General features: G+C 46.3%; 2 protein-coding genes across 5 annotated transcripts; one reads left to right on the top strand and one right to left on the bottom strand.

The window, feature by feature from the left end:
• Nucleotides 1-768: 768 nt before the first annotated feature.
• HIRIP3 (HIRA interacting protein 3) lies at nt 769-10349 on the bottom strand. 3 transcript variants are annotated; one of them, XM_028701753.2, is made up of 7 exons: nt 10231-10349; nt 8481-8601; nt 8176-8329; nt 4121-5556; nt 3205-3379; nt 2262-2360; nt 769-1535 (listed from the first exon to the last, which is right to left on the bottom strand). In XM_028701753.2, the coding sequence occupies exons 1-7, from the start codon at nt 10305-10307 to the stop codon at nt 1393-1395; spliced, it is 2205 nt and encodes a 734-aa protein (XP_028557586.2). In that variant the 5' UTR covers nt 10308-10349; the 3' UTR covers nt 769-1392. The 3 variants fall into 3 exon arrangements, with proteins under 3 accessions (XP_028557586.2, XP_077773137.1, XP_077773138.1); XM_077917011.1 differs by having other exon boundaries at nt 4121-5553; XM_077917012.1 differs by lacking the exon at nt 8481-8601 and having other exon boundaries at nt 10231-10340.
• A 492-nt stretch (nt 10350-10841) lies between these two features.
• INO80E (INO80 complex subunit E) lies at nt 10842-20232 on the top strand. Of its 2 annotated transcripts, XM_028701757.2 has the most exons (7): nt 10853-11047; nt 13615-13685; nt 14358-14410; nt 14944-15019; nt 16449-16566; nt 18372-18500; nt 19372-20232. In XM_028701757.2, exons 1-7 carry the CDS (start codon nt 10958-10960, stop codon nt 19573-19575), a joined length of 741 nt encoding a protein of 246 aa, XP_028557590.2. In that variant the 5' UTR covers nt 10853-10957; the 3' UTR covers nt 19576-20232. The 2 variants fall into 2 exon arrangements, with proteins under 2 accessions (XP_028557591.1, XP_028557590.2); XM_028701758.2 differs by lacking the exon at nt 18372-18500 and having other exon boundaries at nt 10842-11047.
• The last annotated feature ends 119 nt before the right edge of the window (nt 20233-20351 follow it).

Here is a 20351-nt window from a genome sequence, read left to right as displayed (position 1 = left end):
GCACATGCCACACCCATATACTTTATTAGGACCTTGCTATTTTTTATGTTTTTGTAGCTATTGCAAAAAAACTCCACTGTCATTTTTTGTATGCATTCAAAGATCGGTACAAAGCATGTTGCTGTGACAAGGATGAGAAGTCTGGGCAAGTGAGGCAACGTTAAAGGATCTAGAGCAACTTCCCTGTGGCGGAATCCTAGACTGTAGAGGTGTGTGTATCGGTGTGAGTAAGCCAAGTCTGTAGCCAAATGGGTGAGGTCACTGCAGCCCACAGCACCCGCACTCCCCAGCAGTGTGGGATGATGTCACAGGGGGAAGAGCCATGCAGCCACAGAAGCTCCATTCCCAATATTCTAGAGCAGGGGTAGGCAACCTAAGGCCCATGGGCCGGATGCGGCCCAATTGCATTCTCAATCCGGCCCACGGATGGTCTGGGAATCAGCGTGTTTTTACATGAGTAGAACGTGTGCTTTTATTTAAAACGCATTTCTGGGTTATTTGTGGGGCATAGGAATTTGTTCATTCCCCCCAATATAGTCCAGCCCACCACACGGTCTGAGGGACGGTGGACCGGCCCATGGCTGAGAAAGGTTGCTGACCCCTGTGCCAGAGCCTCTGGTTCTACGAGATCTAGAAATTTGCCCTTTTAGAAAAAGCTGCAATAATTTAGACGCTTTGATGGATCCAGCTTCTGCACCAGTTGTTGGATTATGGTGAATTACTCAGCATATACGTTCATAGAAAGAGCAATCGGGAGGGTGTACAGAGTCTCACTTAGAAAGTCCAACATTTATTAACAAATATAAAACATTTTCCAGAACAACATCCATAATCAAATGTGGTCCACGTTGCAAAGCCACATGTGTCCTCCAACCAAGTGAATCAATTTCGTTCTCATTTAGGAGGCGCCCAGAGCGAAGAGAAATGCCACAAAATATGAAAAGATGTACCAGACCATACGGGAAATGAAGCTCCACATCCCCTCCTTTGCAATATACTCTTGCATGTGTTCTTGTTTAGGATTCTTATTTACTCTTGGAAAGAAGGGTCATAGGGGAAGGTGGCCATACCTCAACTATAATACAGCTGTTTGAAGGAACTGGTGCTGTCTCTTTCTACCCATCTCCCTTAGGAGTACATATTTTGGGAAGGGATGAACCTTTGCCCTCAGCAGAGACATTTGTGTCCCACCTTTCATGCTGGTGATGGGGAAACGGCAACAAAAATATTAACATTATCTTTGTTTTGCCATGCATGTCGAGTGGGGTAAAATGGGCCAAAAACATCATGAAGCCCTCTCTTGGTTGTCAGGGTCAGACCAAGTTGCGTTTTCCCTCAAAATTAGGGCAACAAGCAACCCACGAATGCCTACACTTCCCTCCGGCCCTGGAGTCAATTGCTTTCCCCATCTGAACTGATGACACCTTTAAGGTGGGACCAGTCCCTAATAGGACTGTGGACGGGTGAATCCTCTGGGGAGCTGAGCTGCTTAGGCTTGCTGTAGAGACTCCAGACGTTTTGACGCCTTGGGCGGCCTGTGTGAATAAAAGGGCAGAGAGAGACAGAAAAGAGTTTCACATGAAGAGGCAACAGCTGCGGCTCTAAGGACACCTGTAGGGCTCCATGGACCAAGCCCACTTACTCTGTGCTCACAACCACAAGATGTGAAGCACATGCCTTCAAGCAAAACCCCCTCTTGGCTTCTCCCCTCGTAAAGCATTCACTCCCCTCGCATCTAAACGACACCCCTAGAAGTCTACCATCATTTTTCTTACACCCGTGCTCTTTTTCCTCCCTGCCCCCGCATGCAAAAGAAAAAGAAAAAAGAAACTGGAATATCTGTAGTATTTACTTGATCACCAAAAGGAACAGTTACCGTGCATCCTTTGGTCAGAAATAAGAAGCAAAAACAAGACTGGAAGTAAACAACAATCAGTTAGAAAAGTAGAATATCCAAGATTGGGAAGAAGCATATCACAAGCCCCACATCTGATTTCCAGCTTTCCCACCAGATGATGCACAATATTAAATGTTAATCACACAGTGGGAGTGCTGAAATCAAATGGGCTTTAGTATCTTAAATCCACGGATGTCAGTGGGCCTGCTCTCAGTGTGACTTAACTGGATATCACCCTGCGTGGGGCAGGTAGGCTCAAATACACATGCAAAACAAAGGCAGAAATCAGGAAGTTAAAAGTCTCCAGGTTTCTTCCTATCTACCACTAGCCATGCCCCTTCTCTTTGGCTCCTCCCACCTTTACCTTGTGTGGCGATGATGTTGCAGAGATCGAGCGAAGCAATTTCGGCGGCCACTTCCCGCTTCTTCTTCAAGGCCTTGCACTTGGCCAGAGATGGTGCCCCTGAGAAAAGGGGAGGGAAAACACAGGCCAAGAAGTGAGACACATGGGCAAGCGTCCCCCTGTGCTCAGAAGGATAAGACTCAAAAATAGCCACACTCTGAAAAAGGTGTTGCTGTAGTTTCCCTGAGGTACGGTGCCTTTAAAAGAGCCTGATGGGTACAAATTCAAACAGGGGCAGCTTTTCATTCATGTGGGGATGTAGTAGTGAGGAAAGCAAGTTCTCTTCAAGTCTCACAAACCAAAGAAACCTTGATGGATGGGAGAAACTAGAGAAGGGCTTTAGCGCAGTGACAGAACATATGCTCTGCATGCAGAAGGTCCACGCTTCAACCCTTGGCATCGCCAGTTAGGGCTGGAAAAGTCCCCTGCCTAAAGTGCGGGAGAGTCACTGGCAGCCAATGCTGAGCCAGAAGGAACAGTCGTCCAACACATTAAAAGACAGCTTCATCTGATGGATTTCTGGATCATGCAAAGAATCTGGTTTTTGAGGCTGTAAAAAATAGTCTCTGGAGACACCTGTTTAAATTTCTGACCCAGAGGACCCCCAAGTAGGAATTACAGTAGTGAAGGCGGGGTGTGTGATCACGGGACTCCCAACAGCTCTTTCCATAATCGCACAAGATCAACCATTGACTTTGAAAATGGGCTGCGCGTGCGTAACTCCTACAGGCTGGTAGCAGCACCCACAACTTCCTTGGTCTGAACATGGGGTTTGGAAGCAAGCACACACAGTGCTGCTGACCCCTAGTTCCTGGATCCAGCCTCCCTCCCTCTCTCCTCCCCTTGAAAACAGGCTTTCCCTGCCCTTCCCAGTTTCTGCCTAAAGCATCCAACTTGCACCTACCCTTCAGGCCGAGGTTTTCCAGCTCCTCTTTGAGCACCTTCAGCTGAGCTTTGCGGGAGTGGCAACCGCTAAGCAGCTTCTTGTAATTCCGATGGGCCCCGCACTCTCGGATGTAGCGTTTCAGGCGTCGGATTGAAGAGTGCTCCTCATTCTTCCTGGAGTGATGCTCTTTGTCCTGCAGCATGCGGAGAACGGGGAAGAGATCGCAAAACCTGACACGGGGTCCATAAAAACGCTGCATTTTCAAAAGGCAGCCATTCCTTTAAAATAACCACGCTGTGCCTTATTGCAAGGGAGGGGAAACTTTTCCAGCCACATTCCCTTTTGGGTGCCGCATGCTAGTGGAAGGGCCTTAGCTTTTCATGCAGAAGATTCCCAGGCTCAACCCCCAGCCTCTCCACACAGGGCTGGGAAAGATGCTGCTGCCAGTCAATGTAGACAACAATGAGATAGATGGGCCAATGGTCTGAGATTCTGTTCCTATGGTCTTAAGTGAAATGCCTTGGAAGGATGTGTATCCTGAAAGGCAGGATGCATAGTTAAAAGACACACACAAATTTGATTTTTGATACAGAAGCAAAAGAGTAAAGGCGGGCACCTTGCTTAGACTGAGGGCCCCCACTGGCCATTAATCCCAAAACCCTGTGCTCCCTGCGTGTCTGACATTCGCACAATGATTCAGGTTACTTTTGAGAGCAAAAGCTCGTGCCACACTACACTCCATGGTCAGGCTGAATATACACTGACCAGCACATTATGGTGCTGGAACTGCCATCCAGAACACAAAAGATTTGAGTAAATATCAATCTTGGGAATATCTTAACATGCTGGTGGGGGAGGGAGGGAGAGGACAAACTGTGCCCACAATTGTACAGAGCTATAAATGTTTGGCATTGCCAAGCAAGGATCTCCTTACCTTTCCTTTGCGTTTGGAAGAACGGGGGTCATCTTCATCTCCTGAGCTTGAACTCGCTTCCCTCCTCCTTTGGAGCTTCTGCACCCCAGTCTTCTGCAGGCCTTTTTTCCTTCCCACCAATTCACTTCCACTGTCCTCTGAATCCGTCTCCAGATCTTTTTCAGCGATGGTATGCTTTCTCTGGGACTTCTCTCCTTTCTTTCTCAACGACTCTTCCTCTGAGCTATATTCACTCCCAGACACACTCTTGTCCTTCTTTTTAAGCTCTCTTTTCTTTTTCCGCTTTCCACTTTCCTGCTCTTCTGACCCATCCTCTGATTCCTCACTGCTCCCAGACATCTTGGATTTGCTTTTGCCCCTTTCCATCTCCTCTGCCTCACTGCACGGTTCATCTTCGCTACTGCTGGGCTCCTTGGTCCCTTTTCTTTTTCGCTCTGAGCTCTTACGCTCATTTCTCTCGCTTTCCGATTCTTCCCTGCTTGTGCTTTGCTTGGGAGGCTTATGCTTTCCCTGCTTTTTCTCCTCCAGTTCCTTCCTCTTCTGTGTCGTTTTCATTCCTTTGCTGGCCTGCCTCTTGAACTCCCCAGTGTCTTCAGAATCGCTCTCTGAGTTATGGCTCCATTTCTCACTTGCCCTCCTAGCTGCCTTGTGCATTTCCTTCTTTGCCCAACTTTTGCCTCCGGCACTGTCTGAATCCCTCTCCAGCTCCTCTGCCCTCACACTTTCCCTGCTTCGTTTACTATTTCTCCTCATCTTGTTTTGCCTGCTGGGCTGCTCATCCTCTGAATCGCTCTCTGATTCATCCTCACTCTCACTCTCCTCTTGAGCCTTCAAACATCTTTGTCTTGGCCTGTTCTGAGCCTTTTTGCCGCCACTGCCCTTCATCTCCTCTTCACTCTCGCTTCCATCAATTCTTCCCCCCTTGCACATTTTTCGTGCCTTGGGCAGCTCCATGTCCTCTTCCGACTCTTCTTCCATTTTTCTCCTTTGCTCATCCATATTCCTGTTCTTTCCTTTGCCCACTGTCTCAGTCAGCTTCTGTTCTTTGCCAAACCCTTTCTTTTTCTGGGTCTTGTAGTTGCTCAGCTCTTGTTCAGAGTCACTCTCTGATTCGATTATTTGGCCTTTTGCTGCCTTATGTTTTCTGATCTCTTCAAGGTCACTCTGTTCCTCTTCTGTTGCCTCCTTCGACTCACTCCCTGATTGTTCTCTCTGTCTCCTGCTCTGCTGCCCCCTGTTTGGTTTGCTACCTTTCCCCCTCTGGGGTCGTTCCCTCCTTCTCTTCTTTGCACTTTGCCCTTCACTCTCAGATCCACCAGCCTGCCCTTCTGCTCCAGAATCTCGTTGGTCGGAGCAGCTAGAAGATTTCCCAGCTCCAACATGCTTAGGTATCTTCTTGGAATCAATCCCAGAATCTTTATCATCAGAACTGACTTCTGGAAGATAAAAAGTGAGCAACATGACAGATATTGAGAAGGGGCACTAATCAGTCTACCTGGCTGGAAATTTACCTGGTCACCAGTGGCAAGTTAACAACTGTCCGCAGGCAACCAGGCATCCCCAGTGTTGTCGCAACTGCTGGTGGTGGAGCCAATAGGGCCACGTGTGCCCCCTCCATAATAGCATAGCCCTGTAACGCATAGCAACCCACTATGAGGAATATACCCTTGTCTGACTTTAATTCAAATTATTTCCCACCCTGTTTCTTTTTAACGTTTGTTCGATTTTTTTTTTTAAAGCAAAGAATAGAAAACACAATTTTATTGGCCGACTCAGTAGAATTAATTTAGCAAACAGCGGAGGAGAGAAAACGCCACAGAGGAAAGCAAGTAGGAATCTTTACGGTGATCAGAGGTCAAAATCCATCTAATAACAAACAAAAACAACCTGCTGAGGAAAAAAACCTCAAAAAAGGCAAACCAAACACACACAAAGTAACTGCACTCACAAGAAAACAGCAGTTAAAGGCCTGAAGAACACCAGTGATTAAACTGGCCTGCTTCAAGCAAGGGCAGAAAAAACAAATTGCTGCTTGCAGAGGGGCAACTTAGAAGCCTCCGAGAAGGATGGTGTTTTTACTGCCTTCAAGAAAGTGGAGCATAACAATATCCCACTGTCCTATTGTCTACTGGTGAGAGAAGAATTACAAACCTGAAACACCATAAATAAAGGGAAAATAGTAATATTACTTTTTTAAAAAAGGATGTGTTTATTAAAAGTGTTTAGAGACTCAGTATTATTTATTTATTTCATAAAATTTATACACTACTTGATTGTAAAAAACAAGCAAACCTTGTAGGTTCACAGCCCTACTTCAAAATGCACAAGAGTTAAAATACTAAAACAGATCAAAATTACCTCAGCTTTCCAAGCATCTGGGTAAGCTTGTCTAAAGAAAGAATGTTTTTAGCAGGCGCCCAAAAGCATACAGTGGTGCCTCGCAAGACGAAATTAATTCGTTCTGCGAGTTTTTTCGTCTTGCGAATTTTTCGTCTTGCGAAGCACAGTTTCAAAAGAAGTTTTGGAAAAGCTTCAAAAATCACCAAAGTCTTCAAAAACCTCAAAAAAGGCTACCACACCGTGTGCAACTGCACCTCTTCAAGCAATGCACCCTGGGTATTAACGGTTTTAAGAAAAAGGAAACAAACTTGCAAGACGTTTTTGTCTTGCAAAGCAAGCCCATAGGGAAATTCGTCTTGCGAAGCAACTCAAAAAACCAAAAACCCTTTCGTCTTGCGAGGCATTTTTCTTGCGAGGTACCACTGTACAGTGAAGACGTCGGCCTGATCTCAAGAGGCAGGGAGTTCCAAAGTGCAGGTGCTGCCCTCTAAACAATCGACTTTGCACCAATGCAGAGTGGGTACGACATGGCACCGTAGTAGTGCCAAGGTGACTTCCAGGCAAATATTCCAGAGATGTTCCACCACCTCAGACCACCATCATCTACACTCAGAAGATGTGGTGCTTCCCTCATGGCCGCCTCCTCCCCGCGAGGCCTGTTTTTAGGCTCAAGCCAGGACAGGGATCTACCCATGGAGGAGAAAGCTGACAGTGGCAGAGGTAATGTATGTTCAGAAAACACGAATGAATGTTCCCCCTTACATGAAAAACTCTCTGCATTTTGATAATTAAGAGATGTGCCAGTGTTCCATGGGCATATAGCTTTCTCATTCTTTTATACATTAAAAAAATTGTTCTGAAAGTGGCAGAGAGCCTATAAAGGAGGTAACCACGTGCTTTCTGTTGAAAGCCCTTTCTCTTTACACATAAAAATGCAGCTGACACAGATCTCCATTAAGGTAATTCTCAACATAACTAACAGAATCCTTCCAGCTCTACAATTCTATGATGCAGGAATCTGGCTGAAGCTAAGCAAGCCATCAGTGATGGATGGAAGGGCCTCAGTGTGGGATAAAAGACAAAACAAAGTGGATTTTTAAAACAAGAGAAGCTGATTTCAATTATGTGCTGCTATTAGCAAGTTATCTGTACTGCATGTCCTTCAGAGGAAGGTCCCAGCAATTTCCTGCCAGAAAGCAAGATCATCCAAGCAAACTGAAAGCAGTGCATACTGGACAGGCAAGAAGCAGCTCTTCCTCACGGACTGTGCAATTGCTTTAAACAATCACAGAACCATAGCTGTCAACTTTAAGATTTGAAAATAAGGGATCAGCAGCCTCAAAAATAAGGGATCAGCAGCCTCACCTGTCCCGGGGACAGTCTACGGGATATCTAACAATCCGGGATAGCAGTGGGAAACAGTGCTGGAATAAGGGAATTTCCCACAAAAAAAGGGAAGGCTGACCGCTATGCACAGAACTCTCTCTCACACACACACTCATGCTCCAAGAGTCTCAGATACTCCCCTGTAGCTGCATATCACAAGGAAAGGATAGTAAACAGGTGGGAAAAGTCATCTTTCCCAAAAAACTGTCAGCCTGCCATTTACAAATAATTGTGAAAACCAACCTTAACACCCTTCCACAAGTGAGAGACCAAGACTATGCCAGGGAGCATTTGCATACAGGACAGCATTTTGCAACCTTGTCACGTACCTGGTATGCTTCCAGTTCGCTGCTTCTTGAGCTCTTGGATTTCTAACTCCTCGCCAGGGGTATCAGAATTGCAGCGAGGTCGCTTCTGGATCATGGAGTTGATGTGAGTCTTGAATTTTGCCATGAACTCTACGGCATTCACGGAAGCCTCCTCCTGTAGATGACATCAAAATGAAAAGTTTCCAGCTTTAACTATTTGGACCCCTTTCACTGCCCCCGGTGGCACAGCACACCTTTCCTCTCTTCCAGCTGGCTCTCCCAGCGAAAGTGCTGCCCTGCCCTTTGCCCGCTAACATTGCCCGCACCTCCATCCGGTTCAACTCTACTTCCACCAGCTGCCTGAGTTGCTCCTTTTGCTCTTCAGCCATACTCTCCCGCCCGGCATGGAGGAGATATTTCTTCCGGATTATAGCATTTGTGAGGGTGCTGCAAGAAACAGCAATAATGGTGAGGAATGAGGCTTTTGTTGAATAGCCACACATTCACTGTTAATTTCATTTCCAGTTCAAGTACCATCTCCAGTTCCAATGCATATAAAAACAATACAATAATAAAATATCAACAGCCACCAAGTCACAAGGAACCAGCAAGACAAGCATGCCCACCTCCAGCACCAATGAATGGATTAACCGAAATCTGGGGCAAATAAACACATTTTTATTTGGCACCAAAAGCCCAACAGCGTCGGCACCTGTTAAATCTGAGAAAGGAGGGCATTCCGTTATTGATCTGCCAGTCCTGAGGGCACCCTCTTGTGTGTTGCCACATAGCAAGTGCTTGATAAATACAACATACGGGCAGGCTTAAATGGGAGCAGGCAATGCACAGAGTGTGTAGGTCCTAAGCCATGTAGGGTTTTACATGTCCACAACCTCCCGATGAGAGACAGATGCAACATGTACTTAAAAGTACTTGAGCAAAATGGTCACAGCTGGTGTCTGTGGGCTCCCTCATCCTAGACATTGGGCTTGTTACCTGAGAACTGGCCTATGTGTGTAAAAGGTAAAAAGGTAAAGGACCCCTGGACGGTTAAGTCCAATCAAAGGCGACTATTGAATTGCGGCGCTCATCTTGCTTTTCAGGCTGAGGGACCTAGCGTTTGCCCACAGAACACTGTGACAGGAGCCAGAGTGCAAGGAAACACCAATTACCTTCCCGCTGCAGCAGTACCTATTTATCTACTTGCACTGGTGTGCTTTTGAACTGCTAGGTTGGCAGGAGCTGGGACACAGCAAAGGGGGTCGCAGGGATTCGAACCACCAACCTCCTGATTGGCAAGCTCAAGAGGCTCAGTGGTTTAGACCACAGCGCCACCCTATGTGTGTACTCGCCCCCCCCCCAAACTTTAAGATGTCAAAACAAGAAATGTTCAAAATACACAGGGTGGATGCACATACATAGGTATATAAACCATACTCTGAAAAGATGTAGTGAGCAATTCTGAAGCCATTTTGAGTCTCTTAAATGACTTCAACTATTTCTCTGCAGTAGCAGGAAGGAGATGAGGGAGAATACCTCCCCCAAAATAGTTCACCTGTAAATCCTGCTAATAGATAAAATTGCTTGGCATGTAGGGGGCTTACCCCTCCCTGGAAAACTGGTCTGGCATGTATCTGTTAAGATGTTAATCGAGCATCTGTGGATCAATAGGTGTAAGTTTGTAAAAAAGATTCAGGATCCATCGTCCTTACCAGGTCAGAGGGATATCCTGTACCCCCACCCACCCACCCACCCCCGGCCAGCGACTGACCACGACCTTCTCCTCCAAGGGAGGCCAGGTCTTCATGGCAAAAGGTGCCGGCAGGTGTGCGCTCAGCGGTTCAATCTTTCCTCACGTCACACCCATTCCCGAGGAAGCGCCTTTCCCCCACCGCGAAAGCGGCCGGCTGTGCGGTTTATTTCAGCGGCGGGGCAAACGCACTCTGCAGATGCTCAGAGGCACCCCAGTCTTCCTTAGTCCCGAGCGCGGAAAGCAGGGCCAAAGGCCGCCGGCCCCGGGTTCAGCCTTGCAGGCGCCCCCTCAGCCGGAAGCCTTGAGCGGCTCCGGACTCTCACCTGAGGTCGGGCTTTTCCTGGAAAAGAGCCCTGACGAAGGCTTCCATCCTCTGCAGCTCTGCGGGATCCGCTGCCATCCTTTCCCGCCAGCGAAGTCCTCCGAGCTGAAGCGGTCCTTCTCCCGCAAGGCCTACTGGGAAGTGTAGTCCCGAGTAACAGCGACCGCAGCACCAGCAACCGGAGGAACCTCTCACGGAGGCGGGTGGAGAAACAGGGGAGCGACGCAGGGCGCGGGAGGCGTGGTTCGCGAGGGTTAGCAAATAAGCCAATGGGAGCGGTTTTGACGGCGTCGCCAGGCCTGACGGGAAACGTAGTCCTAGCAACGCGTACGTGCCCATAGCAACGGGGCGGTAGCGGGTAGTTCCGGGTGCGACAAGCCAACGCGTGTCCAATGGGGAAATTTATATTACGCAGCGCTGCCCTTTGTTTAATTCCCTGAGTTTGGGCCCCTCAAAAGCTCCCATGACGTGTGTGAATAATAGGGACTCCAGATAATAATAATAATAAAAATTGGGGGTTGGTTGTTGTGGAAAGCACCTCCCCGCCGCGAGGCATGCCGGGAGTCGTAGTCCTGCTCCTCCTGCCCATCCGCTTTGCTGAGGCTTCTTCCCGGAGCCCACCGGGAAATGTAGTTCTTCCACTGTAACCTTTCCCCCCCTCCGCCCCCCTCCGCGCTCTCTCTCTCCCCAGTCTCAGTTCCTGCCTCCAGGTGCTCTCCCAGGTGGGCATGAACGGGGCGGGAGAGCCTGATCCTGGCAGCGGGGGCTACAAAAGGCGCTACAGGGCCTTGAAGAGGAGGCTGAAGTTCCTGATCTATGTGAGGAGCTTTGGGGGGGGGCGGTGGGGAGGGGGGAGGCACTGGAGGGAAGGACTTCTGGGGGAGCAGGTCATGTTATTTTTGAAGGAGGGGGCAATATTTACGTTTGCAGGCGGAGCGAGTTAAGGATAAGTGAGAAACGGGGGGTGGGAGCCGAGGGTGGGCAGGTTATGCTGTGTCAACATGTTTCCGATTCCATGTGTCCAAAACATTGTGGGCATCCTGGTCTCGGGGGGGGGGGGGGAGAGCACGTGGGGCGCCCCGGGTTAAGATCTGTTGAATCAACCCGCGCTTTTGTTTTTTTATAGGGAGATCCGAGTAGATCTTAAAACCTTTATTGGACCGAGACTGGATAGCCTGCTCACTTGTAAGAGAGCTGAGAGCGGGGTTGGTTTCAGTGGGGTTTGTTCCCTAAAAAAACATGCCTAGGATCTTTCGAAACCTAGTGTGACGTGGAGGGGTGTGTTCTAGGTTTGGGGGGCTTTTCTGGGGATTTGGGGAGCAGGGAACTGGAGAAGAACTGGAGAAGCTGCTTCGGTTTTGCATTCCTGTTTCAAATCTTATCTTTACCATGAGCTCTGTGATAGGCAGCTGTAGGTTAAGAGTGAGCAATATGTGGGAGCTTATAGTGTTAACCTACTTTGCAGGGTTATTGTCTGAGCATTAAAAAAAAGATAAATGTGTGAGAAGAGCTTTCTTATATCCATTTAATATCCTGCTCTTCAGTCTGGAGAGCAGCTCACCACAGTTAAAACATTTACAATACAGTACATTCAATTAATAATAATAATAATAATAATAATAATAATAATAATAAAATTTATTATTTATACCCCGCCCATCTGGCTGAGTTTCCCCAGCCACTCTGGCGGCTCCCAATCAAGTGTTAAAAACAGTACAGCATTAAACAATACAGCCTAGTTTGTTTTTTTTAAAAAAATTATGTTTAGTGGTAATTTAGTTTATTGCTAATTAAGAAAAAAAACAAAAGGAAAGAAAAACAAAAACGCACTCAGTTCACATTAATGACTGTCAATACATTTTAGTTTAGACATATAGCTCAATATATGCTGTCCAAAAAGATATCCAAGCGAGATTTGCATTTCTAAAAATTTTGTTCAAATGTAGGAAGAGTTTTAGGGTCTTTGGACCATATCTGTCAACTTTTCCCTTTTCTTGTGAGCAATCCTATTCGGAATAAGGGAATTTCCCTTTAAAAAAGGGAAATGTAGACAGCTATACTTTGGCCCATTCCATAATAGATGGTGGTTATTTATCCTTTCAGGTTCAAAATATGTCTCTTAATTATCACAAGAGCTTGCAAAAATCACACTTCGTTGTCCTGCAATTAATTCCAGAATGGCTGACTAACGGGTTGGCATTCTTTTCTTTTTTCGATAACATTTTATTAATTTTCCAAAAACAGCCAAAATAAAAAACAATAATAATATTCACATTCAAAAATTTACATCATAATCTTAATAGACTTCCCTCCACTTCCCCTCCCGGTTCCATTATTTTACTCTTATTCAAGCACGTCCTTAAAATCTTATATTCTTAACAATTCAATTTTTAAACCTTATTCATCTTATTACAAGTGACTTTTAAAAGTTCAACTAATGTAAAAGCCTATCCACAAAGCTTACAAGGGAACATTTAAACATTTCCCTTATTTAAACGAGAAAACCAATGCCCTTTGGGTTTCAAGTTGTCTAATATGTCCTGCATAGGTCACTAATTTATTTTACCAATCTTCTTTGGCCGTGACTTCTGGTCTTCTGGGCTGGTCTTGGCCTGGCGTCCACTGTCAGGTGCAGGAACAAAGTATTTTGCCTAGTAAATCCATTAAGTCCTGTACCTTTCAGAATCATAGCTTCTATTTTTTTAAACAAAGGTCATTTTCAACATTCTCTTCAGATCTTTATATGTTACCTCCCAGGCCTTCTTAATAACTTTACATTGCCACCACATATAGTAGCCTCTCATACCTTTTCCCCTTCCTTTCTGTTTTGTCTCCATCAAAGTAAAATCTTCCCAGATCAATTCACACGAGGTGCCATTTTTACTGTGGATCACCTTTACTTTCCCTTTTCCTCGAGCCTACCACCTCAACCTTTCCCAACTCAGTGGTTTGTATGCTCACCTCATTAAGTTGTCCCACAGCCTCTGAAAGTAAATTAGTATTTTCCCGGATTTGATTTGAGGAGCTGTTTTATCAACGTTTTCCTTTATCTCTCACAATTCTCTTTTAAATTCTGAAAGCAAATCGTAAAATTCATATTTGCAGTATATTCTTTTGACTTACGACCTTGCTGGTTTGTTTCAACTTTGGAATTTTTTCTTCTACCATTTCTAATTTCATGTGGGGGGGGGGTGGAATCTCTCCCCTTTCCCCAGCTTTCTCTCTAAGATTAAATTCCAAAACAAAAACTTTAACAAATTATATTTTCCCACCTTTACATCCATTCACAACAAAATAATTTTTGTTCAATATGAGTAAAACTGTAATATTAATATTGTTTTAAAGTCTCATTCTGACTTGCATGGTCTCTCTTGTTATTTCTCAGGAACAAGAATGTTTCCAGGAAGAACTGAGAAAAGCGCAAAGGAAACTCTTAAAAGTTTCACGGGATAAAAGGTGAGCTGCTGCGATGGAGAAGGGCGGGGGGGGGGGTGCAGAATGGGGAGATGACGGGGGAGGTTGTGGCGCTGACACAGAGAGATGCTTGTGGGCCTGGTGCGGGAGAAATGAAATCTTTTAGTGATGAAGGGTGGGATATCAATTCTACAAACAAATAAATAATAGATAGGGTTGCCAGCTTTTTTTGGCAGGGTTCCTGGGTCCTTAAAGCTATGTGACAGGGGAAAATCAACACATCTCATGATAGGGAAAACTGCACCTGTTTGGTTTCTGCCTGAAAAGCTGCTAATAATGTTGCATGCCTTGCCTTGAAAAGGCGACTGTTCCATAAATGGTGGGGAGGGAGCAGGAACAGGATATCTGAGTTGGCAGCAGGACTTGGTTTATGTCAAAGATGTCTAGCATTGAGATCCAGACTTTGTTTTCAATACCAGAGCAGAATTTGAGACTTTGAGCCCTAAAAATAGAGAAAAGTGCCTCAGTGTACGTGCAGAGTGCCTTTCTTCTGCTACTGAATTCTCTGGTGCAATCTCTGTGCGCTTGGGTTTGAAGAGCAGGGCTTCGGAGGCAGGTGGCAGAGTGCAGGCCTCAGACATTCCCCGCTTAGAAATTAAGTGTTGCATTTGAGATTGTGACTTCCTCTCCTCCTGATCGTTTCCTGTTTTCCAGTTTTCTGCTTGATCGCCTGCTCCAGTATGAGAACGTGGATGAAGAATCCTCAGGTAATTCAAGGCTCACGACTTTCTTCTGGTTGTGTGCTTTGGGGAGGGTCGCCCACCCACACTGTCTTGGACATGTGCAAAGAAGTGGAAGAAAATGAAATGTTGTTTCCCCAGCAGCAGTAACAGCAAAGCAGTGTCATGATTATGTCATGGTAGTGTACAATTCAATAAATGTGGTGGTAGAAAGACTGGTAGCTAAAAGTCATTTGAAAGGACATTATAGCTTAATCCTAAATGTCTGCAGTTTGAGGCCCAAAATGTGGAGGATCTGGGGCAAGAGCTCTTGCGCTTGGAGTTGGTCACATGAATCAGTGCAGTGAAGCTGCATGAGCTTAGGCTGGGAAGACACGAGTTCAAATCCACCACTCAGCCTTGAAGATCTTGGGATAATCTTGCCCAAATTAGGTCTCTCGGCCTAACCTGCCTCTCAAGGGTGTTGTATGGATAAAATTACCCCCATGTATGTTAGATACTTGAGTTCCTCAGCCGAACGTTGGTATTCAGATCTGACTGAAACTCATTTTTCATTTCAGACTCGGAGGCAACAGCCTCCTCTGACAATAGTGATGGGGAGGTCCCCAAGGGGACAGAGCCACAGTCCCTAAAGAGGTGAGTGTGTGAGCCCTGGTCTCCAAGAGGAAGGGTGAGGAACAGTGTCCGCGATCATTGCCACCAACCATGGGATGATATATCCTGTGGGCTTCCGCAATGGGCAGAATCCTTCTGCTTGGCCAAGTTCAGCCAGTTTTCAAAATGTTCTCCCTTTTTAGGAAGCAAAAAATACCATATGTTGTTTTCCTACATGACCTTGCAGGACCATTTTTATGTACAGTGGTACCTCGGGTTAAGAACTTAATTCGTTCCGGAGGTCCGTTCTTAACATGAAACTGTTCTTAACCTGAAGCACCACTTTAGCTAATGGGGCCTCCCACTGCTGCTGCTGCGCCGCCGCGCAATTTCTGTTCTCATCCTGAAGCAAAGTTCTTAACCCAAGGTACTATTTCTGGGTGAGCGGAGACAGTAACCTGAAGCGTCTGTAACCCGAGGTACCACTGTATATGCTAGGGGGTGATCTTTACAGAAAGCAAAGATGTCTGTTTTGCTGATCATCCATTGCATGCCACAGTAAGCCATAAACCACACATTACTGTGCATGAGCAAATCACCCCTCCTTTCCTCTATCCCAGACATGCTGGGAGGAAACATAAACAGTGATTCCTGGCTTTGTGTTATGCCTGAACCATGGACTGTAGTTTTCTTCACTCCCAACTAAACCACGGTCAAGCCAAGTTTTGTTGTTCTTGGCTTACTGGTGATGTTTTTTTTGGAGCAAAACAAACCGTAATCCCAAGGTTGGACTGAACCCTGTGCCAGCTATCATGGCTTTGTTTTTTAAATTTCATTTATTAAATTTATTTACCGTTCTCCATCTGAAGATTGCAGGGAGGTTTACAGCATAAAAATGCAAAATGAGAACACAAAATACGTAACAAACCAAACCAAACCAAACCAATATTTATTTCTGTCTTGGTTCCTCCCAGTACAAGTGGGGAACAGACATGATCAGCAGATAGAGCCTTGGTGGTGGTGCTGCTGCCACTGGGGGCTGCCTGGTTGGTGTTGAGCCGTGATGGGTCTTTCCAGCAGCCATTCCCAGTCTCTGAAATGCCCTCTCTGGCGAGGTGTGTCTCCCTCAGTATTGGCTTCCAGGAGAAATTTTACCTGAACATTTGATAGCTGAAAGACACTGTTCCTGGCAACTCTGAATTTTATTTTATTTTATTTTTTAGAATACAAAAAAGTATTCACTATTTTGACACCCTGGGCTTCTTTAAAGGGAAAGGTGGGATATTAATCCAATTGTAATTGAGTAATGTTAGGCATGTACAAGGTAGATGTGTGACGTGTAAACTGAGCCACTCAGTATGATTTCTTTGGCACCATGCGCAAGCCATGCCCGTAGGTGCTCTGGCCTTGTGGCTTGCGCTCGTGGCAACTTTTCATCCGCATGGCAACTCCTTTCTCCTTCTACCCACAGAAAACAAAGTCCGCAGCTTGGCAGTGCTTCATCCCCTTCGTCTTCAGGCCTTTCCCTCCAGCCAACTTCCGGCTTTGGGCTCCCAGCTTCAGGGACGCCATCTCCCTACTTGACCTCTGTGAGTAACTCCATTTCTGTCTGGGTAAAAGGACTGGGTAGGATAGGGCTGCTCAAATCAAACCTTGCAGGCACTGCCTTCAAATGCTGTGAACTAGGGAAAGACTTGGGCCACCTTTGCACCGTAGGTTTAAAGCACTGAGAGAGAGGGATAGAGATCCCTGGAAAGAGGGATTGACTGTTAAACCACCCTGGGAATTGTAGCTCTGAGGGGAGAATAGGGGGCTCCCTAAGAACTCTCGGCACCCTTAACAAAACTCCCAGAATTCTTTGGGGGAAGAAGCCATGACTATTCCAAGTGTCATCCTAGAGCTTTAAATATGGCCTTGGATAAGGTCCTTCTCAAATGTCAGAGATGGCTTGGCTAGGTTTTAGTTGAGCTAACCTCACCTTCAACATGGCCTACCATAGAGATGAGGCAATGCTGCCAGGGATTAGAGAGGCAATGAAGTTCCCATTGCTTTCTTAGACCAAGACGAAACAAAGGCGCTCATCTTGTGTACCGTCCACCATGGCTGCGCTGACAGACGCTTGAATGCCATTGCCCACTCTGGCCAAGATTCTTGGCCAGCATTCAAAATGGTCACTCTGGTGTCTTTGGTATTGCTGCTGATTTTGGCAGGATAACCATTTCTCATTATGGCCACAAGTACTCTGGGCCTCTCTCTCAAAATGGCTTCCCTGACTTCAAGGACTGACATTGGATATGGATGTCAGAATGCCCAAGGCTGTTCCTCACCCTCTCCTTCCCATACCACCTCCATTTCGCTTCATTATTTTCTATTACAGCATTTATTTGTGGTTGCTAACATGCTATATAGACATGAAATGGAGCCTCTCTCTGCCTTGGCCAGAGATAGCGTAATATGTTGGGAGAAGTGAATTCATCATACTGGTATGTGGGGGGGGGGGCGATGTTTAGTTACCTACACCTTGTATAATAATGCACACCCATGCAGTGTTTGGGTCTGAGCTATGTGTTTGGGTAGTCAGTCATGTTTTATATGTACATCTGGTCCCCTCAAAGAGGAGAAGGCCCATTTCAGTGAAGGCTCGGCGTTTGCTTGAAAAGGGCAGCCAAAATGATCAAGAAACTGGAACCCCTCCTCTACCAAGGAAGGGCTAAAATTTTATGCCTTTTAGGGGGGCGGGTGGAGGGGGGATGACTAACCAAGCAATCCTAATGCATGTCTATTCAGAAGTAAGTCTGGGGCTGATGGGACTCGTCATCTGAAACTTCCGGCAGGCATCAGGGTAGGGAAGGCTGTGGTAAGAGATTTATAAAATGACACGTGGTGTGGAGAAGGTGGAGAGAGACTCCCCCCCCCCTTTCATAATACTGGAACTTGGGCTCACCCAGTGAAAATGATGGAGAGGAGATTCAACATCGACCAAAGAAAATATTACTTCACAAAACGTGCAATGGCTTGTGGAGTCCGCTGCCGCTGAGGTGTGATGGCAACTAGCTCAGGTGGCTTTCAGAAAAGTTTAGACAAATCTGCAGAGGGGGAGAGGTCTGCCCAAAGCTACTTAGCTGCTACGGCTATGTAGAACCTCCAGATTCAGAGGCACGCTATCTCTGAACATGAGTTGCTGGGAGGGGGCTGGATTGGGTGGCCTTCTGGTCTGATCTTAAGACGGTCGGTGGTGATGTTTGACCATCTCAAGCTTACAGGCATAGATTTCTCAAATTATATGTGTGTGGCTTCTTACTCGGAACCCCTTTCCGGGGCTTGCATGCTCATCATTCATACTTTGATTTCTTATTCCATCTCCCCACCCTGCCTCCACCCCTCTCCCACCCAGCTGGCCTCACCCCCTTATGCTCCCTTCCCCTCTGACTACCTGGCACTAGAGCCTGAGCCTGGGCCCCCCCAACCTGATGCCAACGCCACCCGCTCTGCCAGGCGGCTCCAAAGGCCCCGCAAGCTCAAGGTACCATCTAGATTGTGTTGGGGGTGGGGTGGGGGTTCGGAGGGTGTCTGCAATCCACTAAGTGGACAGGTTGAAGTCTGAATGTAGGGGACTGAATTAAATTTAGGGCTCATATTGCTGTAGTGCAATATAATTTGGGGATGGGGAGAATAGAATACAATGTTGGGTGTGTTTCTCGCTCTCTATATATATACACGCATACACATTGGGATGTTTTCTATGCACATGTAGATTGAATTATTCTCATTGAACACAGTAGGGCATAATAACATAGAAAAGCAATGAAGCTGCAACTACACTGCAAACTTAAAACTCATTTTGAACCTCTGTGGTATCATGGCTGGGAATTGTGGAGGGTTCTTCTGAGCGAGCCGCTGGGAAATTTCACTTTCCCTCACAGAACAGTTTTTGTTTGTTCTGGGGGATTGTTTGAACCCATCAATACGGCACCTTTTAGCCAAGAGACACAGAGGCATTTTAAGAAGAAAACGATGTGGGGCATGGCAGAAGGGGGAGGTTCTCTTGGGTGGGTCTCAGTGCTACGTACAACATTGCAGACCCACCCTGTAAATTATTGGAAGGCTCGCTCATCCTGTCCTTACACATCCGGGATAAACGCTGAGCTCTCAGTAGCAAGCATGGAAAGTTCTAGAAGAGAGGTCAAGTGTTATGGGCGTGGACAGGCTAAAATAAGTACAGTGTTACTCTGTGTGGAAGGAAATTTCTGCCAAATTCTGCCATTTCATACGGGGGTGGGCAACGTGCTGCTCCTTTCTGTGTGGGACTAGAGAATGCAATGCAGCAGGAGGAGGTTTGGCGCTGCCTGGCTCACTCTCCCACCCACAATTTCTTGTTCTTTTCCCCACTGCAGCTCCCGCTGCCCCCCACCTCCCACTCTGACTGTTCCTCTGTGGTGGTGGGGTTGCCCTTCCCTTCGCCCCGCGGGACCCCCAAGCTGCCGCCGCCCACCATCCTCAGCACGGTGCCCCACCAGATGTTCAGTGACACAGGGGAGGGAAGTGGCGAAGACCCTCTGGATGGTGACGATGAATTGGTAATCGACATTCCCGAGTGACAGTGGCAAGCGGCTCTCTCTGCTCAAAGGACACAGGCCTCGCAGTGGTGTGTGTGGGGATTGCGCCCCACAATTTTTATTTTTATTTTGTTTACAGACTCCAAAAAACATGCAAACCAGTCAATAAATGGGATTTTTTATATATATAAAAAATTCCAGTTGCAGTTTCTACACATACCCTCCCCCAAACCCCCACCCCAAACTTCCCTCTTCTCCTAAACCCCACGAGCCCTTAGAAGAAGTTGCCTCCTGCTGAGGCCAGAGGTTTCTTGATTCTCTTCAGTCATGTACCTTCATCTACAAACTGTATTGATTAAGAAAAATCTTTGTGAAAAAGTGCATCCCTTTACGAGGTGGGAAGAATCTTCTTTTCTTTTTTTTTAAACTACAAAAGAAAAAATCCCTTTAAAGGCAGGGAACTCTGAAAAAGTGCTGGAAATCTCCTGAGGGGAGAAAAAAGTGAACGTTTTTAAGGACCAGGAGATTTTTTCACTGCACATGTAAACATTTGAAGTCAATCTGCTTATGAAATTTTTGTGTGGAGAAGTTTATCCTTCAAAACCCACTTGGGGATTGTTTTACATAAAATAGAAAGATCACCAGTGTTTTAAAATATATATATTTTACTAGATGGTTTCTAGTAAGCACCCAAATTTTGCTACTTGTTGCGATGTTTTTATTATTATTTTTGCTACAGATATTTTAAAGTGGTAGTAGGATGTATACAAGAAACCATCCTGTTATTACAAATATAAGTGCGCGCACACACAGTAATC

Source organism: Podarcis muralis, chromosome 13, assembly GCF_964188315.1.
Source record: "Podarcis muralis chromosome 13, rPodMur119.hap1.1, whole genome shotgun sequence".
Classification (NCBI taxonomy): Eukaryota; Metazoa; Chordata; class Lepidosauria; order Squamata; family Lacertidae; genus Podarcis; species Podarcis muralis.
The sequence above is the reverse complement of the archived record's forward strand: the minus strand, read 5'-3'. Positions and strand labels throughout refer to the sequence as shown.